The sequence below is a fragment of the Fusarium redolens genome (assembly GCF_020744475.1).
Source record: "Fusarium redolens strain MPI-CAGE-AT-0023 chromosome Unknown BKA55scaffold_3, whole genome shotgun sequence".
Classification (NCBI taxonomy): Eukaryota; Fungi; Ascomycota; class Sordariomycetes; order Hypocreales; family Nectriaceae; genus Fusarium; species Fusarium redolens.
The window spans coordinates 1,261,240-1,278,811 of record NW_025763666.1 but is presented as its reverse complement, the minus strand read 5'-3'; the positions used below and the strand labels follow the sequence as shown (position 1 = coordinate 1,278,811).

Below are 17,572 nucleotides of genomic sequence, written 5' to 3'. Positions count from 1 at the left end.
GTCTGTACCTTGCCTTGCACAAACAAACCGCGGTACCTGTGCCATCTCTAGACTCTTGTTAGTGCGACTGGAGTGTACCGTACCGTACAGTGTTAGACCGTCGTCTCTCACACCTCACTTCAGACCTATTACAACGACAACGACCCTGGACTGGGAGCTGCGTTTGGCTGCCTGCATCTGCATCTCACCGACCGACAGCAAGACCTGGACCTCACTGACCAGCCGCCCAAGCTTCTGCCATCTGCCATCTGCTCTTCTTTCTTCTTTCTTACACTTTTACCTACATTTCTACCTCCACCCTCCCCCGACCCCAGCACCGCCGGCTACCAATCTACCCATCCCATCAGCTCCTCCATTCTCCCTTATCGACTTGATCTGCCTCGAACGACATGAACCATGGATGAGCAGGTCTCGTGGCCGATCAAGATCCCTATACGTTCGTGATCAATTCATCTATCAAGCAACAATTACGACCGTATCCTCTTCTTTGCGCACACGATACGATATACGTACGATAACCGATACCGATACCGATAACGATGCATCAACAACCCCGTGGCCCAGCCCGGGTGTCATCCCCAGGCGCAACGCACCATTCAGCTATACCATCTCGATCCAACAGCACCAGAGAAGCTGCATTGGGATCCCGACCTCGAGCCGGCTCTAATGTTGCTGGTAGAGACACACCCAGTTCGCCAAATATTGGAGATATGCCGACACCGGCGCCCCCATCCGACTCGATCAAGAAGCTCGACCAAATAGTACAGGTATGGGCGGTCCAAATACATGAATACATTGGTCAAGATTGGTTACTGATACTTTCTCTCCCTGCAGAACTTCTATGCAAAGGCGGCCGTACTCGTCCTCGACTCACGCATCAAATCCAAGCCTGCGCGCGGGGCCAACGGTGGGCGGAAACCCAATAAATGGGTAGGTTTGCAGCCTGCTTGCACATTCAGTCGCTAATTTTGGAGTAGTTCCAAATCGAGACAGATGAGATTGATGACTTTCGTGATGAGCTCAAGATCTGGAAGACTTGCGGTAGCTTCGACAACCCCCCTCCTCCAATGGTTATCGAGGTCTTTTTGGATACTTCTCGATTAAAAGACAGCCAGAGTCTAGTCATCGTTGATGAGTCTGGCAAGAGATGGGATGTAATGGAACAGCTGAACTCATCCGGTTCTTCTACCGATAGCTCATCTGGCGCATCCCGAAGAAACAACGAGGTTATCATTGAGAGGTGGCGAGTCGAGCTCAAGTACTCAGGCGTAATACCCACGGACTTTGGCCCGATTCTGCCCACCATCTACAAGAAGGCCATTGTTTTCTTCCGGTCTCTTTTCATCACGACTCGCCTTCTCCCAGCATGGAAGTTTGCCAGCCAAGGTCCCGCCAAGAACTCACACCCGGCGCTTATTCCACGATGCCGAATACGTTTATCTCAGTCTGATCGCTCACGCAATGATCAGCTGCGTCTTCCTATTGATGGTAGACCAGACCCCGTGACGGAGTACATGTTTGGCGATTTAGAGGTACCCGTTGGACGACTAAGCACTACTGTCACCTATCGCAATGATTGCAACTTCCGTGTGGATGACTCTGAGGCTCTGCTAAGTTCCCGTTTCATGGGAGTGGACGAGAACTTTTTCCGGCCTTCCATTCCACCACTGAATGACCAGTCAAGAGGGCAAGTGGCGGAGGCAGGATCACTGCGTGATAACCGCTCGCGTCCAAACTTGAGTGATATGCAGCAGGCATATGGAAGTCTTTCAACGTTTCACACCAATGTCCCAATGGGGACCAGCCCGATCTCGGCTTTGAGATCGGTGCGACCACCAGGCTCCGACACGAGCTCACCCCCAGAGTCTCTACCGGCACAGAATGGTGTGGGTGGTCCAAGCTCTTTGCCAGTACGTCAAAGTACAACACGACCCCCTTTACGAACGACCGAGGGCTCAAGTCGACGTCCTTCGGTATCCTTTCAGCCTTTCAAGGCGGGCTCGCTCTCGGGCTCGCCTGTCCCAAGGCAGATCGATCCTGAGCCGGCTTCTCCTCAAACGTCGACGCGTCCAGGTATTCCTTCCCTGAAGCAAGCAGGAAACCGAACGTCTCTTACTGCTGGTATGCCAGCTTCTTTGCGGGGTGGCCCTCCTCCGGCATCTACAGACCCTGCTGTTGCCAGCTCCCCGCGACCAGCGTCAACCAGTCGCTATAGTAGCAGCTTCACACATCGCCGTGGTCGTCTATCTTTTGGAGGAGCCAGCAGGGCTGGTGATGACGAGCAGGGCAGCAGTGGAAGGCAGAGTTTGGCCTCATCAGTGGCACAGCCAGGATCTGACCTCCTCGATGAGGTGGCAGGAACAAGCTCAGACTCACTTCAGAACGACCACAAACACCTCTCAGACTTTATCAGCGCACTGGATAGTAAAAAGACTCTGAAGAGCTTTGGACCCTCAAAGAAAGGGGAATCAGCAACTAACAAGACTGTGGCGCAGCTATCTCGCTTTCATCAAATGAAGGACTCTAATAATGCACTCACTGATTCGATGACATCGTCTGTGCAAATGCAGAGGTCATCGAGTTCATCCAGTCGACAATTGACGAGTGTGCCTGGAATGACTGCACCAGCTTCTGTGTCTGCCTCGTCATCTCCTGGGAAGCCACTCTCACCTCACACACCCCACACGCCAGCAATTCCGTCAAGATTGAGCGAGAACTCGATTATTGATTATACTGGCCAAGGACGAATTACTTCGCGTCAGGGGCGAGCATCTGAAAATAATCCTGCACCAGGGACGATCAGAGAGAATACGGTTACACAAGATGGAACGACAGCTATTGACATTCCATTATCACCTCGACTCGCCACGTATGAGCGAAGGGCGAGCTCTGTTGCACTCCACAATCGGTCAATGGTGGACGAAGATGAGCCGGACTCTGCTTTTGCGCACCGATCTATCAGCTTAGGTGCTGATGATAGGGAACCACCTACTCTGAGCATTTTGCTGGGTAGGCAGATGCAGCTTGAGGGGGGGTCAGCGCAAAGGGGATCAGATGAACTGAAACCAGCTGCTGAAATTGAGGCTTCTGAGACGCCAGGGATGATGCAGCGCGGTCTATCAGAAGAGAATCCTCCCGAGGGACTGATTCCGACAGCAGCGTCTAGCTCACCCTTTGGACGAAGGCGATATATGGGTATGGCTTCACATAAACAAACGCCGCCTCAGTCATCGCGTGGAAGCTTTACCGGATCTATCAACAGACAAGTCCGAGGTGACGATGATTCGATCAACGAGGAGCCTTTGGTCTTTGACCTGTCAGAAATGGATCCTCAAAGTCGGCGAAGCATTGAAGAAGCCCGTAGCGGCGCTCATGGGGGAGCAAATACCACATCGGATAAGGGAGCATACGAAAGCCGTGGTGCTTCGAGACGGGGTTGGTGAGACTGACATATTGGAATATGCGTTTTGAACACAAATTACATACAACATCTACTAACGGCAAAGTGAGGGCAACGACACATCAGTTTCATTAGAGCTATGAGTTATGTTTCAAAGGCAGTGGAGTTGCAGGCAGGATGGCGCATTGGATGCCTGATACAGTAGATTGCTAGGTTATTTATGTATGGATGGAAGCGGCGTATGTGGACTTGTATACATTATTCATAGGCTGATACGATTTAAAGCAGCGTTGACTGTAGCGTTAGCGAGCGGCATCCTTCTTATGAGGCGAGCTAAGGAGATTTACATTATGTATGGGATACGTGCCAAGGTGTGTTTGCTCTTGATGTGAAGCTCTGGACTCTGTCCGATGATACACAATCCGAGAACCACGCCACGTAAGGACGTCACCCAAGGGATAAGGACGCGCAACTTGTCACGAAGTTGTAGACGAGTAATTGAAGACCACGCAATTATGGTAAAATTTCTGTAATAACGGATAGAAACAACATATTTCGTATTAGTTCTTACAGCCGAATGCGTAAATAGCATGCTTCAGCCCAGTAGACTGGATCTCGATAACAAAGCTCGCCAATGCTGCCAGATGATACCTTAGTAAAAATGGAATCAAACTTGATCGACAATAAGTTGGCTGTGCATCCCTAAGAATGTGGTTGCTAGCGGAAGATGTAGTTTGGTGTGGCGCACGCGTGGCCTTCAAGCCACATCAACCAGGGAGCTTGTCCTCTGGGTCGGGATAGGTAGCTCAGCCCCGCTACTTCCTTCGCCGCTCGTTCGTCATCAGAGCGAAAGGTTGAAGCGAAGCTGGAAGGAAGCCTGTTTAAACACTTGCTACCTACAAACTCCCCACGGGCCTACTTTAGTTTGTTTTGCACCCATTCACTATATCCTCGCCGTGAAGACGACGACCACGCCAAACGCCTACGACGCTTTATTCACCCTTTGATAGTAATCGATCAAACCAGAAGTGACGTGCCTCTGTGGAGTGCGACCGCCGACGACGTAACCCAGGGTCTTGGTACGGGACCTTCATTTCGCATCTCGCATCATTATCACGAGCCTACTTCCACCAACTGAAACACCAACATCGTCGCTTTCGCCGAATCTCTTCTTCTATATACGGTCGATATTCGCATTAGATACCCAAGGCTTTTAGCCGACGAATACATCCCGCGCCTCTCTCGCGTTGACTCCATCCCCGCCAACAACTGATATCCCAAATCAAATCACCAACCACCATGTTCCGAGCCTCAGCAGCAGGCCCTTATGATGAGGTAGTCAGTATGTCGCGCCCTTCGTTTTCCTAGGATCGGGCGAGAGAATTTCAATAACTTGCTCTCGTCTCGAAATTTCCATTCTTGCGACTAACACCAGCATAGCCAAGGCCACCGACGAGAACCTCACTTCTGAGGATTGGGGCGCCATTATTGAGGTCTGCGACAAAGTGAGCAACGACCAAAATGGTCCCAAGGAGGCTGTTCAGAGCATCATCAGACGTCTTGCGCATCGCAACGCCAATGTCCAGCTTTACACTCTTGAGGTATGTTGAATACCATGCCGTCATGTGAAGCATCATTTTACTTACTCAATCAGCTTGCACATGCACTTGCTCAAAACTGTGGGAAGAACATGCACCGCGAACTTTCCAGCCGTGCCTTTACAGATGCCCTCCTCCGTCTCACCAACGACCGCAATACCCATACACAAGTCAAGTCTAAAATTATCGAGCACATGAAGAGTTGGTCCGAGATGTTCAGCAGCGATCCCGAATTGGGCATCATGAGCGATGCCTACAACCGCGCCACACGAAGCAACCCGAACATCCAGCCCCCAAGTGCTCCTCAAAAGCAGGGCCTTACCGAGCTCGATCGCCAGAAGGAAGAGGATGAATTGCAGATGGCTCTCAAGTTGAGTTTGCAGGAGGAGGAGCGCAAGAAGGCTGCTGCAGGCAGTCCAGGCGCACAAGCCGGCCCTAGTGGCCAGACAGAGAGCCCTGCTCCTGCTGCGCCCGCTGGAACTACCGCGGCCACGGTGAGCCGGGTCCGCGCGCTCTTCGACTTTGCCCCTTCTGAGCCCGGCGAGCTGGAATTCAAGAAGGGCGATGTGATTGCTGTTCTCGAGAGTGTATACAAGGACTGGTGGCGAGGCTCTCTTAGGGGCAAGACTGGCATCTTCCCGCTCAACTATGTCGAAAAACTTACCGATCCCACACCGGATGAGTTACAACGTGAAGCCCAGATGGAGGCCGAGGTTTTCGCCGAGATCAAGAACGTTGAGAAGCTCCTCACATTATTGAGCACTTCCAACACAGCGCCCCGAGAGGAAGATAACGAGGAGATTTCCGTACGCACCCAGTATGATACAAAATATGTTCAGTGTGCTAACAGGCTCTGTAGAAGCTTTACCACCAGACTCTTGCGATTCGACCCAAGCTTATCAAGCTGATCGAGAAGTACTCTCAGAAGAAGGGTAAACCTTGGAAGCCCCCAGGACTGAATATGCTACTAACATCCCTCAGATGACTTTACACAGTTGAACGAGAAGTTCATCAAGGCTAGGCGGGACTACGAGGCTCTGTTAGAGTCTTCCATGGCCCATCCTCCTCAGCACAACTACCAGCAATACGCAATGCGACCGGTCCCCGGTCAAGGCTATCCTCAAGCTGGCGGATATCCTCCCCAGGGAGCAGCTCCTCAGGACCCGTCAAGATATTATACTCCTGGCCCACAAGGTATGTTGATCCTTTGCCATTGCAATAGAAGAAATTCATTCTGACTTTTACCAGAGCAACCTCCATACCAAGCTTCGTCTCCTCCCCCTAACTTCCAGAACCAACCTCAAGGCCAACCGGCACCTTTCTATGTAGCAGGAGCTGAAGTGCCCGCCGGTTCACAGCCCTACCCTCCCAGGAACGAGTCTCCTTCCAATGGTAAACAGCCAGCCCCTATCAACACCTCGACACCGGGCCCGAACTTCAACCCTTACAACCAATCTCAGAACAACAACCCTTACACGCAAGCGCCTATGGGAGGACGACCTGGTAGCACATATGGAGCTCAAGAGTTGGCCACGTCTGTGTACGATTCCCCTATTGCAACCAACAACCCACAACAACCGGCTTCGGCTGCCACATTTTCAAGCTCAGTCTATTCTCCTGAAGAGCCCAACGAGAACGCCAGCGCGCCACCCCCTGGTCCTTATGCAACACACCAGCAGCAGCCTCAACAATATCAGAGCTACAATCCTTCTCAAGTCCCTCCCATGCCTACAGGGTCAGCTCCCCCTCCTCCTCAGAGTGTCATGACACCTCCCCCTCTGAACCCTGGAAATGCCGGCGGATATGATGCCCGTCATGGTCTACCCAGCCAAGGTGGCGCTGGTGGCCAGGCTCAATACAAGCCTTATGTGCCACCCGGTGATGGTCCTTCTGCCCCTGCACCAGACAGTTACTATCAAAGCGGCGGAGTTTACTAAGTATTTGATGGTTTGGAGGATAGTCGACTGTTGTTGTAGCTTCAATACATTCCTGACGCATGCATAACGCAGGGACTTTTTGTTTTAGTGGTCAAGTGTTGCTTGAGTTCACCTTTCCTGGGCACCTGTTGGCTTTGTGCCTGAAGCCTTTGATCTTTGTATTTATGATTGCCAGGTCTATTCTACTACGAGTTGTTTTATCGTCGTTAGTTGGGCTAGCTTGCTTATTGCAAGTTTATAGATGATAGGCTGGGCTGAGGGAGAATCTATGTTGGGAATAAAGTTGAAGTTAAAGCTCCGAATTATGTCTCATATTTCGTTAACAATTTTATTTTCTTTGTATGAGATTCTATGAAGTCATTGACATTAGGATTTTGACTCGGACGATATATCCATATTTGTTAATAGTCTCCTTCTCGCGAACCAGTAACGGCTTCGTTTCGTTTCACAACCTGAAACCTCGACCGTCTCGCCCCTGTAACACCCTATTCTTTTTTTTTTTTCTTTGCCGCCTCCCGCCCCCGTTTTCCTCTCCGTCTCCCTTTTTCCCTCCTCTTTTATTCTTCCCTTAAACATATTGAAAAACAAATTAACTCTTTGCGCTATCCTTTTTCTTCTCTTCTACCTTGTCTACTTAATTTCTTGTTGTTTCAGCTGGTTCTGTAACTTCAAGTGTCACTCTCTTTTGATCACGCCACTATACACACATATATATCCATCCATCATCAGAATCATCAACATGAAGACTACAATCTTTGTGACGCTTCTCTCTGCGGCTACGTCGCTCGTCAGCGCCGGTATCGTCGTCACACCTGTTTTCTTTAACCAGATCGTCGAGAAGCTCTCTGGTGATTGTCCTTTTGGTGTAGTTACTCCTCAAGGTTGCGCGTACGTTTCGTCCTTATGGGTTGAGTATTTGGAGTCATACTTACTGATCTTTCGATAGCCCTCAGCGCGGTTAGAGACGTGGCTCTCTGGAGGGTGGTTGACTCAATGATAGTGGTTTGATTCCGGCGTTTTCAGGCAGTTCTAAGAACATTTCTATTTGACTGTGTTATAGGCTTGGACAGATAAGAATTTCATAATATTTAAGCGTGTCCTGCAATATACAAATGTCTACACGATTAGTACTAAAACCGGCTGAATTCGAACTTGAATTGAACATGCCACTTACTAGGTTTATATATTATTTTCTGCTGATACGTCTAAGCTGCCCACGTCATGTAAGAGTTTGCTTGCTCAACGTCATGATCAATATTACAGTCAGTCTCCGATTGTCCGCTAATCGATGTTCCTCTCTTGATTCGTATCACTACCGTCCTTTAAAGAACTGTCAAGCTTTGGCAGCCTATTACCGCGTATCATGTTCTGCCCTTATAAACAGTCCGTAACATCGCAGCTGTCAAAAGAAAACTGCTAGAAATTCTACACACGAGAAGCCACCTTGGCCTCACCTGGGTGACGTTCATCCCTGGCCTGAATCTCGACCTCATTGACTCCAGTGTCGGACTTACGGAGGCTCTTGTCCTGGAGACGTTTCGCGACGTGGTACGTCAGGAACTTTTCGACGTCAGGAACCAAACAAGCCGCAACAAACATGATGCATGAGAACGGTATAGTGGCGTAGAATACATAATGCAGTGAGCTGGTGTAGGCTTTGACAACGGCACCTCGGACTGAGGCAATGATGGCTTCGTTGATACCCGGTACAGTTGAGTAATCGCCTATGTTGATAGCCTCAAAGAGTGAAGGTAGGGATTTGGTTGGCAGGCCAGGTTTGGTTGCAGCTGGAGTCACATACTCGGGTATCTTCTTGGCCAGCTCATTGCTGAGAATAGAGACATACAAAGCCTGAGCAACGGCACCGCCGAGAGCGCGAATCGATCCAAGGATGCCAGATGCTAGGCCGATATCTTGGGGTTCCCAAAGCAGAGTTACACAGGTAATTGCAATATTCTCAATGTACCCAACAGCAGTGCATGCAATCAACCCGAATGCGATTGTGTTTGGCCACCGGTCAGGAGACAGGGAACACATCGACGTGATGAAAGTCATAACAAGAGCAGCAGCGCATATGCACTGGATCTTGAGGCGAGGGACATAGGCAATAGCGAGACCTGACATAGCTTGGCCCAGAACAACTCCACCACCAATCACGCAGCTCTGCCAGCCAACTTTAATGGAATCTGTGGTGTAGAGTGTGCTGATAATGGTAGGCCAGAGAACTGTCAAGGAGTAGTAGACCATGGATGCAACAGCGGCGCAAGTGACTACTGCAACGAACCCAACTTTCTTAAAAACACTGGGCGGAATCAGGGGTTTTACAGAGCAGAAGTAAGCCTCTGTCTACAGTTTTAGCGGACTCTGGAGAGAAATTGAAATCAAGGAATCATACCATATACAAAGAACCCGGCAAGGGTCATTACACCAATGATTAATGTGCACAACACCTCGGCACTCTTCCAGGGATATGTCGTACCACCCCAAGAAAGGCCAACGAGGAAGAGAACGCACCCAGTAGTGAAAAGAGACATGCCAATCCAATCAAGCTCTTTGGTTTGCTGTATTCTCGTCTTTCCCAGATGGAGTTGAGCAAAGGTTGGTGGGTGGTAGAGGAACTGATATAGAGCCAGAGTGATTACACTCAAAAGAATGCCCAGATAGTAACTCCAGCGCCAGCCTTCATGTATTTTTTCGATCATCGTCCGGGCTAAGACTGGGCCGAAGACTCCAAATGGAATTGAAGTCAGGAAGACGAAACCCATGATGGGACCACGGTGCTTGTTGGGAACAAGTTCACCCAAGACAATGCCAAAGGAGAGCTGTCCAGCAGCTGCAAGACCATTGCACCCATTCGAAGCGATGAGCATACCTACGCTCTTTGCAGTGCCACCGATAATGCAACCGATGAGGCCCAGTAGAGTTGTGCTCATGACCATCCACTTTCGGCCATATAGATCGGACAGACGACCAACGATGAGAAAGCCAATAGAAGACCCCATAGTCCATATAGTCGCTACCCATGCGATATGAGTGGAAGGACCAATTTCGGCGTTGATCAAAGCACTTTGCACTTCACGTTAGTAATTTCGACAGAACATACGCAGTTCTTATGAGGCCATAGAAAAGGATACGTTGATATGGGGGCAAATGTAAGATAAAGACACATACAGAGTATTGGAGGGCAGTACCCATCCTAGGTATGCGCAAGCACTTGCTAGACACTGTGCCTATAGAACAAAATAAGTACCTCTCTCAGTCTCATTTTAGACATCAGACTTACAGCAAGAGTACCAATGAACTGGGGACTCCGGTAGTAGCCATCAGGCATTCGATCGAGCTCATCGCCGAGGGCATTCTTGTCAACATACTCGACAGTACCATCGGCCATGATGATCTTCTCAGCGTTGACAGTCGACTGTGGGCTGCTTGATCCATTCCGGCTATCTTCTAGACCGAACGTCTCGAATTTTCGCTCTTCTTCTGCATGGCCATCGGCGCCAATATGGTTAAGATTCGACATGGTGGTTATTTCTGAAATCCTTGAGAGTCAACTTTCTCTGGGAATGTATGTGAAAGAAAACTTGCGTGAGAGCCTCAACCCAGGTCTAGTCTATTCTCTATGGTGTTGAGGATACAAAAAAGTCTCAGCAATCAAGCGGTCTATTGTTCCAGCATAATCTGAGAAGCCACGTCAGGCGTTGCAATCTTTCGGAGATTCAAGATGGCTCATCATCAACGGCCTGAATATCTCTGAATTATGGCGATCGAGTTGTATCAGGCCGTTCACGTGTGGCGGGTGGCAGAGGGAATCTTTTCTCTAGTAAGCACAGTATTGTCAGTACGTAAGTTGATGGCAAGACCCAACCCATATATGATCGGCAGATCCCTACGAGTGATCCCAGGCTAGGACCCTTATCCATGATCTTGCGCTTCCATGAGTCGTGTCGGGCGTCAAACCAAGTGGTCTAGGCTAGGGATGGACCGTGTCCCTAGGCAAGACGAGGTATGGCTTCGAGTTTATTTTGCTGAGGCTGTTGGATGAGCCAGGTCTTCTTGGGCGGGGAGAGCGGATATACTTTCTTCTAGAACAGGGTTCTTTTTGACAAGACAAGGTCTGGCGAATCGTGTAATTGACGATTGATTGATTGCTCGCTCGGAATGCGGTCAGCTGAGACGGAATTCGACTGCTTTCAAGCCTTCGACTGGTCTATGGCGATCCAGAAAACCCTCTTTCGAATTGAGTAGTGTTTAATTCTTCTTTGGCGGTTTGTGTCTGGGCATGTAATCCGAACCCAAATGTCAATGCTTAGGATGGGATGCTGGTGTTGGCAGGAGAGCTGAGTGACAAGAAGCAAACGAATGTCTCCAATGAATTTAGTAGGATGTGAGTGGTTGAAGTACTAAGGTACCTAATGCATCATTCAAACTCAGGTGTACCTTACTGACAGTTTTGACAAGGCAGTTGCGTTGCAGTATCCAAGATATCACTGGCAAGTTACCTATAAAGGTACCTTGAGTTATAGTAGGTACCATCCTAAGGAAATAAATTATAGTACCTAGATTTGAATGCCAATACAAAGCAACATTGTGCTTTTAAATTAACAATGCCTGCTATATATATTATTAGTTCATTGGTTTTGCGAGCTTTCCCATCTATTCCACCTACACATTCACATGTGACAATTCCCTGTCGCACCCAGATGCTCCTGGTTACACAAGAGTTTAGCCGGTATCTCGCATTAGCCAACGCTTACATCCCTCCCAAAAATAAATGGTCACCTCGTGTGGGTTCTTCCCTGATGTTCTCAATATACATCAATTGCTTTTTATTTACTATTTGGGACTCCCAGTCAGGCAGGCCTTAGGTACAGGGTAGTTAACTTACCCATATACACATAGTCGTCAATCATGAAAAAATAAGTACTAGCTGATTTGAAATGAAAACATCTAGGAGAAGTAAACAAAGACATGATTTTCTTGTTCATGGTGACGGGTGTCTCATATAACCGCCATTCTATAGCTCGAACATCCACTTGATCTTTCATACTCGCCACGAAACTGTTGTTGTTTGAGCCCTGATGGGCTCGTTTCACATCACAACTCTGCGACAACTATCCTTAATAAGTATAGTCCAGTCCACGCCTCAACACCATTGTCTTGCTCTTTTCAGTGTATACACACAGAAACCAGGTATCAGAGCAGATAATCACAACTCAAAGGATAATCGTAATTAAGTGACCAAATCTTATTCAACTAATAAACAACATGTCTTGACGTACATTCACCTCCAGCTCATATCCAACCATCATCTATAGTCCATAGATGTATGTAAACCCAAAACCATTCTAACTAGGCAGACACCCAAACTCCACCCTGATTACTGTCCTTGTTCGAGCGAAATAGTATTCTCGAATTAGGGACCACCACTGGTACTCACACCGATAACCGCCAGGGCCACGGCCAAGTCGAATGGCTCTGTCTATCCCTCTTTGATAACCAGTCATAGTCTTCATGCTGCTGAGGCCGTCTTGTTGCCAGACTCATTCCCTGCTGAAGCGGCTTGGAAACCACCGAAGCCGCCGCGACCGAAACCACCTCCGTTACCGCCGTTACCGCCTTGGCCGCCCTGACCACCTTGGCCACCCTGACCACCGCCATTCTGGTCACCACCTTGGCCGCCTTGATCACCTCCTTGACCTCCGTTTTGGTCACCGCCTTGGCCACCAGCATCAGCAGCTTGGTCTCCTCCGTTCTGGTCACCGCCTTGGCCTCCGTTTTGATCACCTCCCTGACCTCCATTCTGATCACCACCTTGGCCACCAGCATTCTGGTCACCACCGGCATCAGCAGCTTGGTCTCCTCCGTTCTGGTCACCGCCTTGGCCTCCGTTTTGATCACCTCCCTGACCTCCGTTCTGATCACCACCTTGGCCACCAGCATTCTGGTCACCACCGGCATCAGCAGCTTGGTCTCCTCCGTTCTGGTCACCGCCTTGGCCTCCGTTTTGATCACCTCCCTGACCTCCGTTCTGGTCACCTCCCTGACCTCCGTTTTGGTCGCCACCTTGGCCACCTTGGTTGCCGGCGTTCTGGTCACCACCTTGGCCGCCGCCCTGACCTCCGTTGTTACCGCCCTGGCCGCCCTGACCTCCGTTGTTGCCACCATTGTTGCCACCGTTGTTACCTCCATTGTTGCCGCCTCCGTTGCCACCTCCGACGGTGATACGGATGCAGTCATCCTGTGCTCCTCTCTGAGCAACAGGCATGAGGACAGGCTGATGGTTGGATGCGGCAGACATACTGCAGATACGGTAGTTACCGGCAGGCAGACCACCGTCAACCTTGGCAGTGAGGAGACCTTGGCCGTTACCAGCATCGTTGATGCCCTTGAAGAAGGCAAACTGCTGAGGGTCCAAAGGCTGAGTAGGGTTCAAACTATCACCCGTGTCCTGAACAGTGACGTGGGTATGACCGATGATGTTACCACCACCGTCGAGGTCCTGAGGAGCGGAATAGTAGGTGGTTGTTGCATTAGTGAACGAGCCAGGTGCAAAGTTGATAAACTGCACTGAGATATCAAAGTCTTGGTTGGCTTCAACATTGTCACCGTTTTGAGGTGATGTGAAAACGGAGGAAACCATGTTGTTGGCTCCTGGAATCTTTCCCATAGCTGCAGGAGTCAGTACATGTAGAAAGGACAGAGGATATCATAAAACTTACGAATACCGTTACATGAGCCGTCTCGGTTCTGCTCTCCATTGGTAAGTGTTTGACCAGCACAGAAGTTGATGAAGTTGTTGTCATCCCTGAGTCTTGTTAGTCGTCGTTCTTTTCAAGCATAGGTAGAAGTGACTTACGTTGCAGAGGCAGCTTGCTCGTCCGATCCGGGATTGTTGCCATCTTGCTGCGAACCAGTTTGCACGGCGTTGGCGTCCAGAGTGTTGCCGCCACCGCCGCCGCCTCCGTTATTACCGCCGTTGTTGCCTCCATTGTTGTTGCCTCCGTTGTTACCGCCATTGTTGCCGCCATTATTGCCCTGGCCGCCGTTGTTTCCGCCATTGTTACCGCCACCGCCGCCGCCACCACCTCCAAATCGACCACCGCCGAATTGTCGTCGTTGGAGAGCGCGAGCCAGGGGGTGTCTTTTTTGGACAACAGCAGCTTCTGTGATGGCAGAGATGCCCAGAAGAGCAACGATTACGCCTTTGACCTGCATCGTGATGACTGTATGTTGATCTTGTCGAGAGAAAGTATAAAAGGAAATGAAGCCGAGGGCAAATACAATGTTGTGTAAAAGTTTTCGAACGGTGCCAGACCAATTCGAAATAAAGAAAAAAAGAATGGTCACAGTAAAGTCAACTTGGTCTCAAAGGAACGAATGAAAGAAAGAGACACTACCAGAGCTGAAGAGAAGAGAAGATGGTATGATTTTGGGACGAAGGGACGAGGGTTTAAAGCATTGGGGAAAACTGGAGATGATGATCGGAAACGAAGATGCCGAGAAAAGAGGCTGGCTTTCATTATGACAATCCCAGACAATTCAACGTCTCGGGCTTGCACATCAGACCGGATGGCATCTGGGCGGTTGAAGGGGCCCGGTTCAGGGTCACAACTCCATGACGACGGCTGAAGCGAGCAATAGTACCCAAGATCTATCTCTCGCTTGAGAGGCAAGGGGGCAGCGATCAAACTTGATGAGAAACACCAAGACAGAACATCGTGGAACACAGTGACAGCACTAGCTGCGTAGGACTTCTGAGGCCGAGAAACGAAAACATGAGACAGCGGCAGAAGCAGCCTGATGGCTTGGCCAAGGGGTCCAGAGATGCCTGTTTAGGCTGGGCCATCAGTTAGTCAGGGCAGGTCAAGATGATTGTTCTCAGGTGGTGTAACAGGGACGTTGGAGAATGTTAGTCGATTGTGAGCAAGTGTAGTGTATTTCTTAGCGCTTGGCTAATCTTGGCGGACGGTCATATCTCCGAGAGGCGATTGAGTGAGTAAAAGTAAAGGTTCAAGTTAGGAGTTCATGTTGGAGATGAGATGCGGCTGCAGACGTCTCAGCCCGTGCCCCCTCCTTCCCAATTGGTATTGTGTAACTGGTTGCGCAACCAATCACAGTACTCGCTGACCTGTACCTGCAGCAAGTTGCCAGGGGTGCCTATAATTCCAGGCACAGCGCGTTTCGGCCACTAAAGCTCGAAACTATCATTGTTAAGCGCGAGTGTCGGAGAGTGTCCACCCTGTAACGAAAAACTCATCAACCAGATCGAGAGAATTTGATGAATAATAGACGATGCCCTCTCTGGGATGGGGATTTTTGTATTGCCCACTATTGACTGTGTGATTATTCGTTCTGTTTCTAATGTCTAGGTAACTGATAATGCCAAGAGAGGAAGCCTAACAACCCTAGCTATACTGCTATATCATATTACATGATATATGTTCATGAGTTACTGTCAACAAGTTGTCTAATATTCAGAAGGATTCCTCACTTACGTCAACAAACTCAGACATATTGAGTTCAGTCTAATCTCATCCAGACTTTTCACTCAGATCTAAGCTCTATCCAACCAGTTCTCATGGCTGACTGACAGTTGGAGGCGTGTTGCAGATACGTCGCAGACTAGCGATAGCATGAATGCCCTACATTGGCGTTGCAACCACGAGGTAGCATCCAAACAGTGCCCTGTAACCGGACCTGTAACAATATCTCACTCAGTATCACGATTGTATTTTAAGCTTACAATATCGATAAGACATTCTCGGTTTCCCCAAAGTTCCTGTTTCATCCGCATTTTTGCAAAATCCTTCAGCAATGGTTGAGTGATCACTCGTCTCAGGCTTGGAGTGACATTGGATGAATCATCATCACGAAGCGAGCCTGAATCATTCAATTCTCCTAATTGAAAATGATGTCATGTTTTGAAAGGCTAGACTAAGGCATGATTGATTCCACATGGCATGGCATTTCGTGGTCTTGGCATTCTCGCTTGAAGATATCACGAAAGCATCAAAAGAGCCCAACTATATGTTCAAAAAGCGTGCATTCTCAAGACCATAACACATTGATTCATCAGAAGCTACCAACCGCAAACTGTCTCGAACATTCCAATTTACAAACAACATAAATCAGAGCTCCTCGGACATCTGCCTCTGCTCAACATCCTTGTAAGCCTCCACGATCTTGTCCAGCCAGGCAGCCATTCTGTAACCGGCCTTGGCAACCTGCTCCTCAATGACAGGGGCAGCCTTTTCAAAGTACTCGCCTCCGAGTTCCTGACCGACAATGGCATCGGCACCCTCGGGCAGAACTGTAGATCCATGTTAGAGACGAGTTGCAAAGAGAGCTGCTGTTGCTGGGGTAATCGGCTTACCATGTGTGCAGACGAGCGCATTGGCCTCTCGGGACCAAGCAAGTGCCGTGCTGATGGGGTCACTGAAGTCTAGATCCTTCAACCACGCGTCTTTCGCCTCTGCGAACTTGCCGTCTGTGATCTCGACTGCAAGCTGGTTGGCCCAGTTGTTGGCGAGCTTGAATGGGCTGCCGTGCAGACCACCCAACAACTTCTCGGCAATAGAACTGTCCCAGACGTGGTGGAGGTTGAAAGTGCGGCCGTCAAACGTTACTGTAAGACCGTTGCCTCCCTTTTCGACATCTTCGTTATGTAGAGGCTGGTGAAGATCTCCGATAAAGTGAACGACGAACTTGGCGGCTTGGTTGCGCTGCCAGAAGGGCAACTGAGGCTCAACTGATTGTTGGGTGTAGTTCTTGAGGGCGGTGAGGACACAACCATCGTCCTTGCAATCACGCTCAAAGTCGACATCACACTTATTGGGTGGGCTGTCATGAGCGTCGATAAAGTGAAAGGTCTTGGTGTATCGGCCCCAGTCTGTGTAGCGAATCGAGTCGGCCCATGATGCTATTTTCGCGAGGTAATCTTCCTCGTCATTATAGAGAATATACTTGAGGTGAGCCTCGGTGGTGTTTGCGACAAAGTGGCTGGCGAGATAAGCGGTGGTGATATGGCCGAGACCTGTGATATGTGAGCTTACTAAAGAATTGTTCTACAACGAATTAATGAACTTACTGCCCCAAGCAAAAGTGCTAGGCAGGTTAGCGAGGCCAAGAGCCAGCGCGCCAGCTGAGAGGAGCTTCATCATAACAGAATGAGGGTGGTTGCTGGGTCTAAAGCTATGGAATGCAGCGGGTTTATCAGTCACAGAACGAAGAGAACAGAATCAGAGCTTCAGAAAGGGAAATGAAGATGTTAAAAGATAAACACGCTTAAGCTCAAGGTTACGGAGTAGAAAGAGGCGAATTCTAGATTGGACCCAAGCGTTTGAAGCTGGAGAGCTGAGCGCGAAGCGGTTGGCTAAGGCTGCCCATGTTTACGTTAGTCTGGAGCATGATCGATAGCTACTCATGAGTTGTCAGGGGTCTAGCTACTGGAGGCGGGATAGGCAAGCTTACGGCGAATCATGGTGGGCATGTGCCGCTCTACGGTGAAACATTGAAAGTGGCTGGGAAGAACGGAGCTGAGACTGCTGAGTTTTGCTCTAGTTGAAGAGCTGAGCATGATGATTTATCGCAAAAGCAGTGGAGTTATGCAAAGTATTTAGAGGTTACTGCACAAG

The 17,572-nt window shown here is 49.4% G+C and overlaps 6 protein-coding genes across 6 annotated transcripts; 3 read left to right on the top strand and 3 right to left on the bottom strand.

The window, feature by feature from the left end:
• Positions 1 to 539: 539 nt before the first annotated feature.
• On the top strand, positions 540 to 3,443 carry BKA55DRAFT_590480 (autophagy-related protein 13-domain-containing protein; the record flags this gene model as incomplete). Its single annotated transcript, XM_046195098.1, has 3 exons — positions 540 to 767; positions 835 to 930; positions 978 to 3,443. The coding sequence occupies 3 exons, from the start codon at positions 540 to 542 to the stop codon at positions 3,441 to 3,443; spliced, it is 2,790 nt and encodes a 929-aa protein (XP_046053830.1).
• Positions 3,444 to 4,699: 1,256 nt separating this feature from the next.
• Positions 4,700 to 7,021, top strand: BKA55DRAFT_718466 (uncharacterized protein; the record flags this gene model as incomplete). Its single annotated transcript, XM_046200944.1, has 6 exons — positions 4,700 to 4,742; positions 4,841 to 5,001; positions 5,055 to 5,804; positions 5,858 to 5,930; positions 5,980 to 6,192; positions 6,247 to 7,021. The coding sequence occupies 6 exons, from the start codon at positions 4,700 to 4,702 to the stop codon at positions 6,933 to 6,935; spliced, it is 1,929 nt and encodes a 642-aa protein (XP_046053829.1). The 3' UTR covers positions 6,936 to 7,021.
• Positions 7,022 to 7,674: 653 nt separating this feature from the next.
• BKA55DRAFT_685573 (uncharacterized protein) lies at positions 7,675 to 7,897 on the top strand (the record flags this gene model as incomplete). Its single annotated transcript, XM_046198815.1, has 2 exons — positions 7,675 to 7,823; positions 7,882 to 7,897. 2 exons carry the CDS (start codon positions 7,675 to 7,677, stop codon positions 7,895 to 7,897), a joined length of 165 nt encoding a protein of 54 aa, XP_046053828.1.
• Positions 7,898 to 8,343: 446 nt separating this feature from the next.
• On the bottom strand, positions 8,344 to 10,575 carry BKA55DRAFT_234420 (fungal trichothecene efflux pump). The gene is made up of 4 exons (XM_046185285.1): positions 10,219 to 10,575; positions 10,107 to 10,165; positions 9,331 to 10,001; positions 8,344 to 9,277 (listed from the first exon to the last, which is right to left on the bottom strand). Exons 1-4 carry the CDS (start codon positions 10,456 to 10,458, stop codon positions 8,361 to 8,363), a joined length of 1,887 nt encoding a protein of 628 aa, XP_046053827.1. The 5' UTR covers positions 10,459 to 10,575; the 3' UTR covers positions 8,344 to 8,360.
• Positions 10,576 to 12,447: 1,872 nt separating this feature from the next.
• On the bottom strand, positions 12,448 to 14,153 carry BKA55DRAFT_685571 (uncharacterized protein; the record flags this gene model as incomplete). Its single annotated transcript, XM_046198814.1, has 3 exons — positions 12,448 to 13,607; positions 13,658 to 13,743; positions 13,795 to 14,153. The coding sequence occupies 3 exons, from the start codon at positions 14,151 to 14,153 to the stop codon at positions 12,448 to 12,450; spliced, it is 1,605 nt and encodes a 534-aa protein (XP_046053826.1).
• A 1,913-nt stretch (positions 14,154 to 16,066) lies between these two features.
• Positions 16,067 to 17,095, bottom strand: BKA55DRAFT_590476 (phospholipase C/P1 nuclease domain-containing protein; the record flags this gene model as incomplete). The annotated part of the gene is made up of 3 exons (XM_046195097.1): positions 16,067 to 16,248; positions 16,312 to 16,971; positions 17,026 to 17,095. The coding sequence occupies 3 exons, from the start codon at positions 17,093 to 17,095 to the stop codon at positions 16,067 to 16,069; spliced, it is 912 nt and encodes a 303-aa protein (XP_046053825.1).
• Between the last annotated feature and the right edge of the window lie 477 nt (positions 17,096 to 17,572).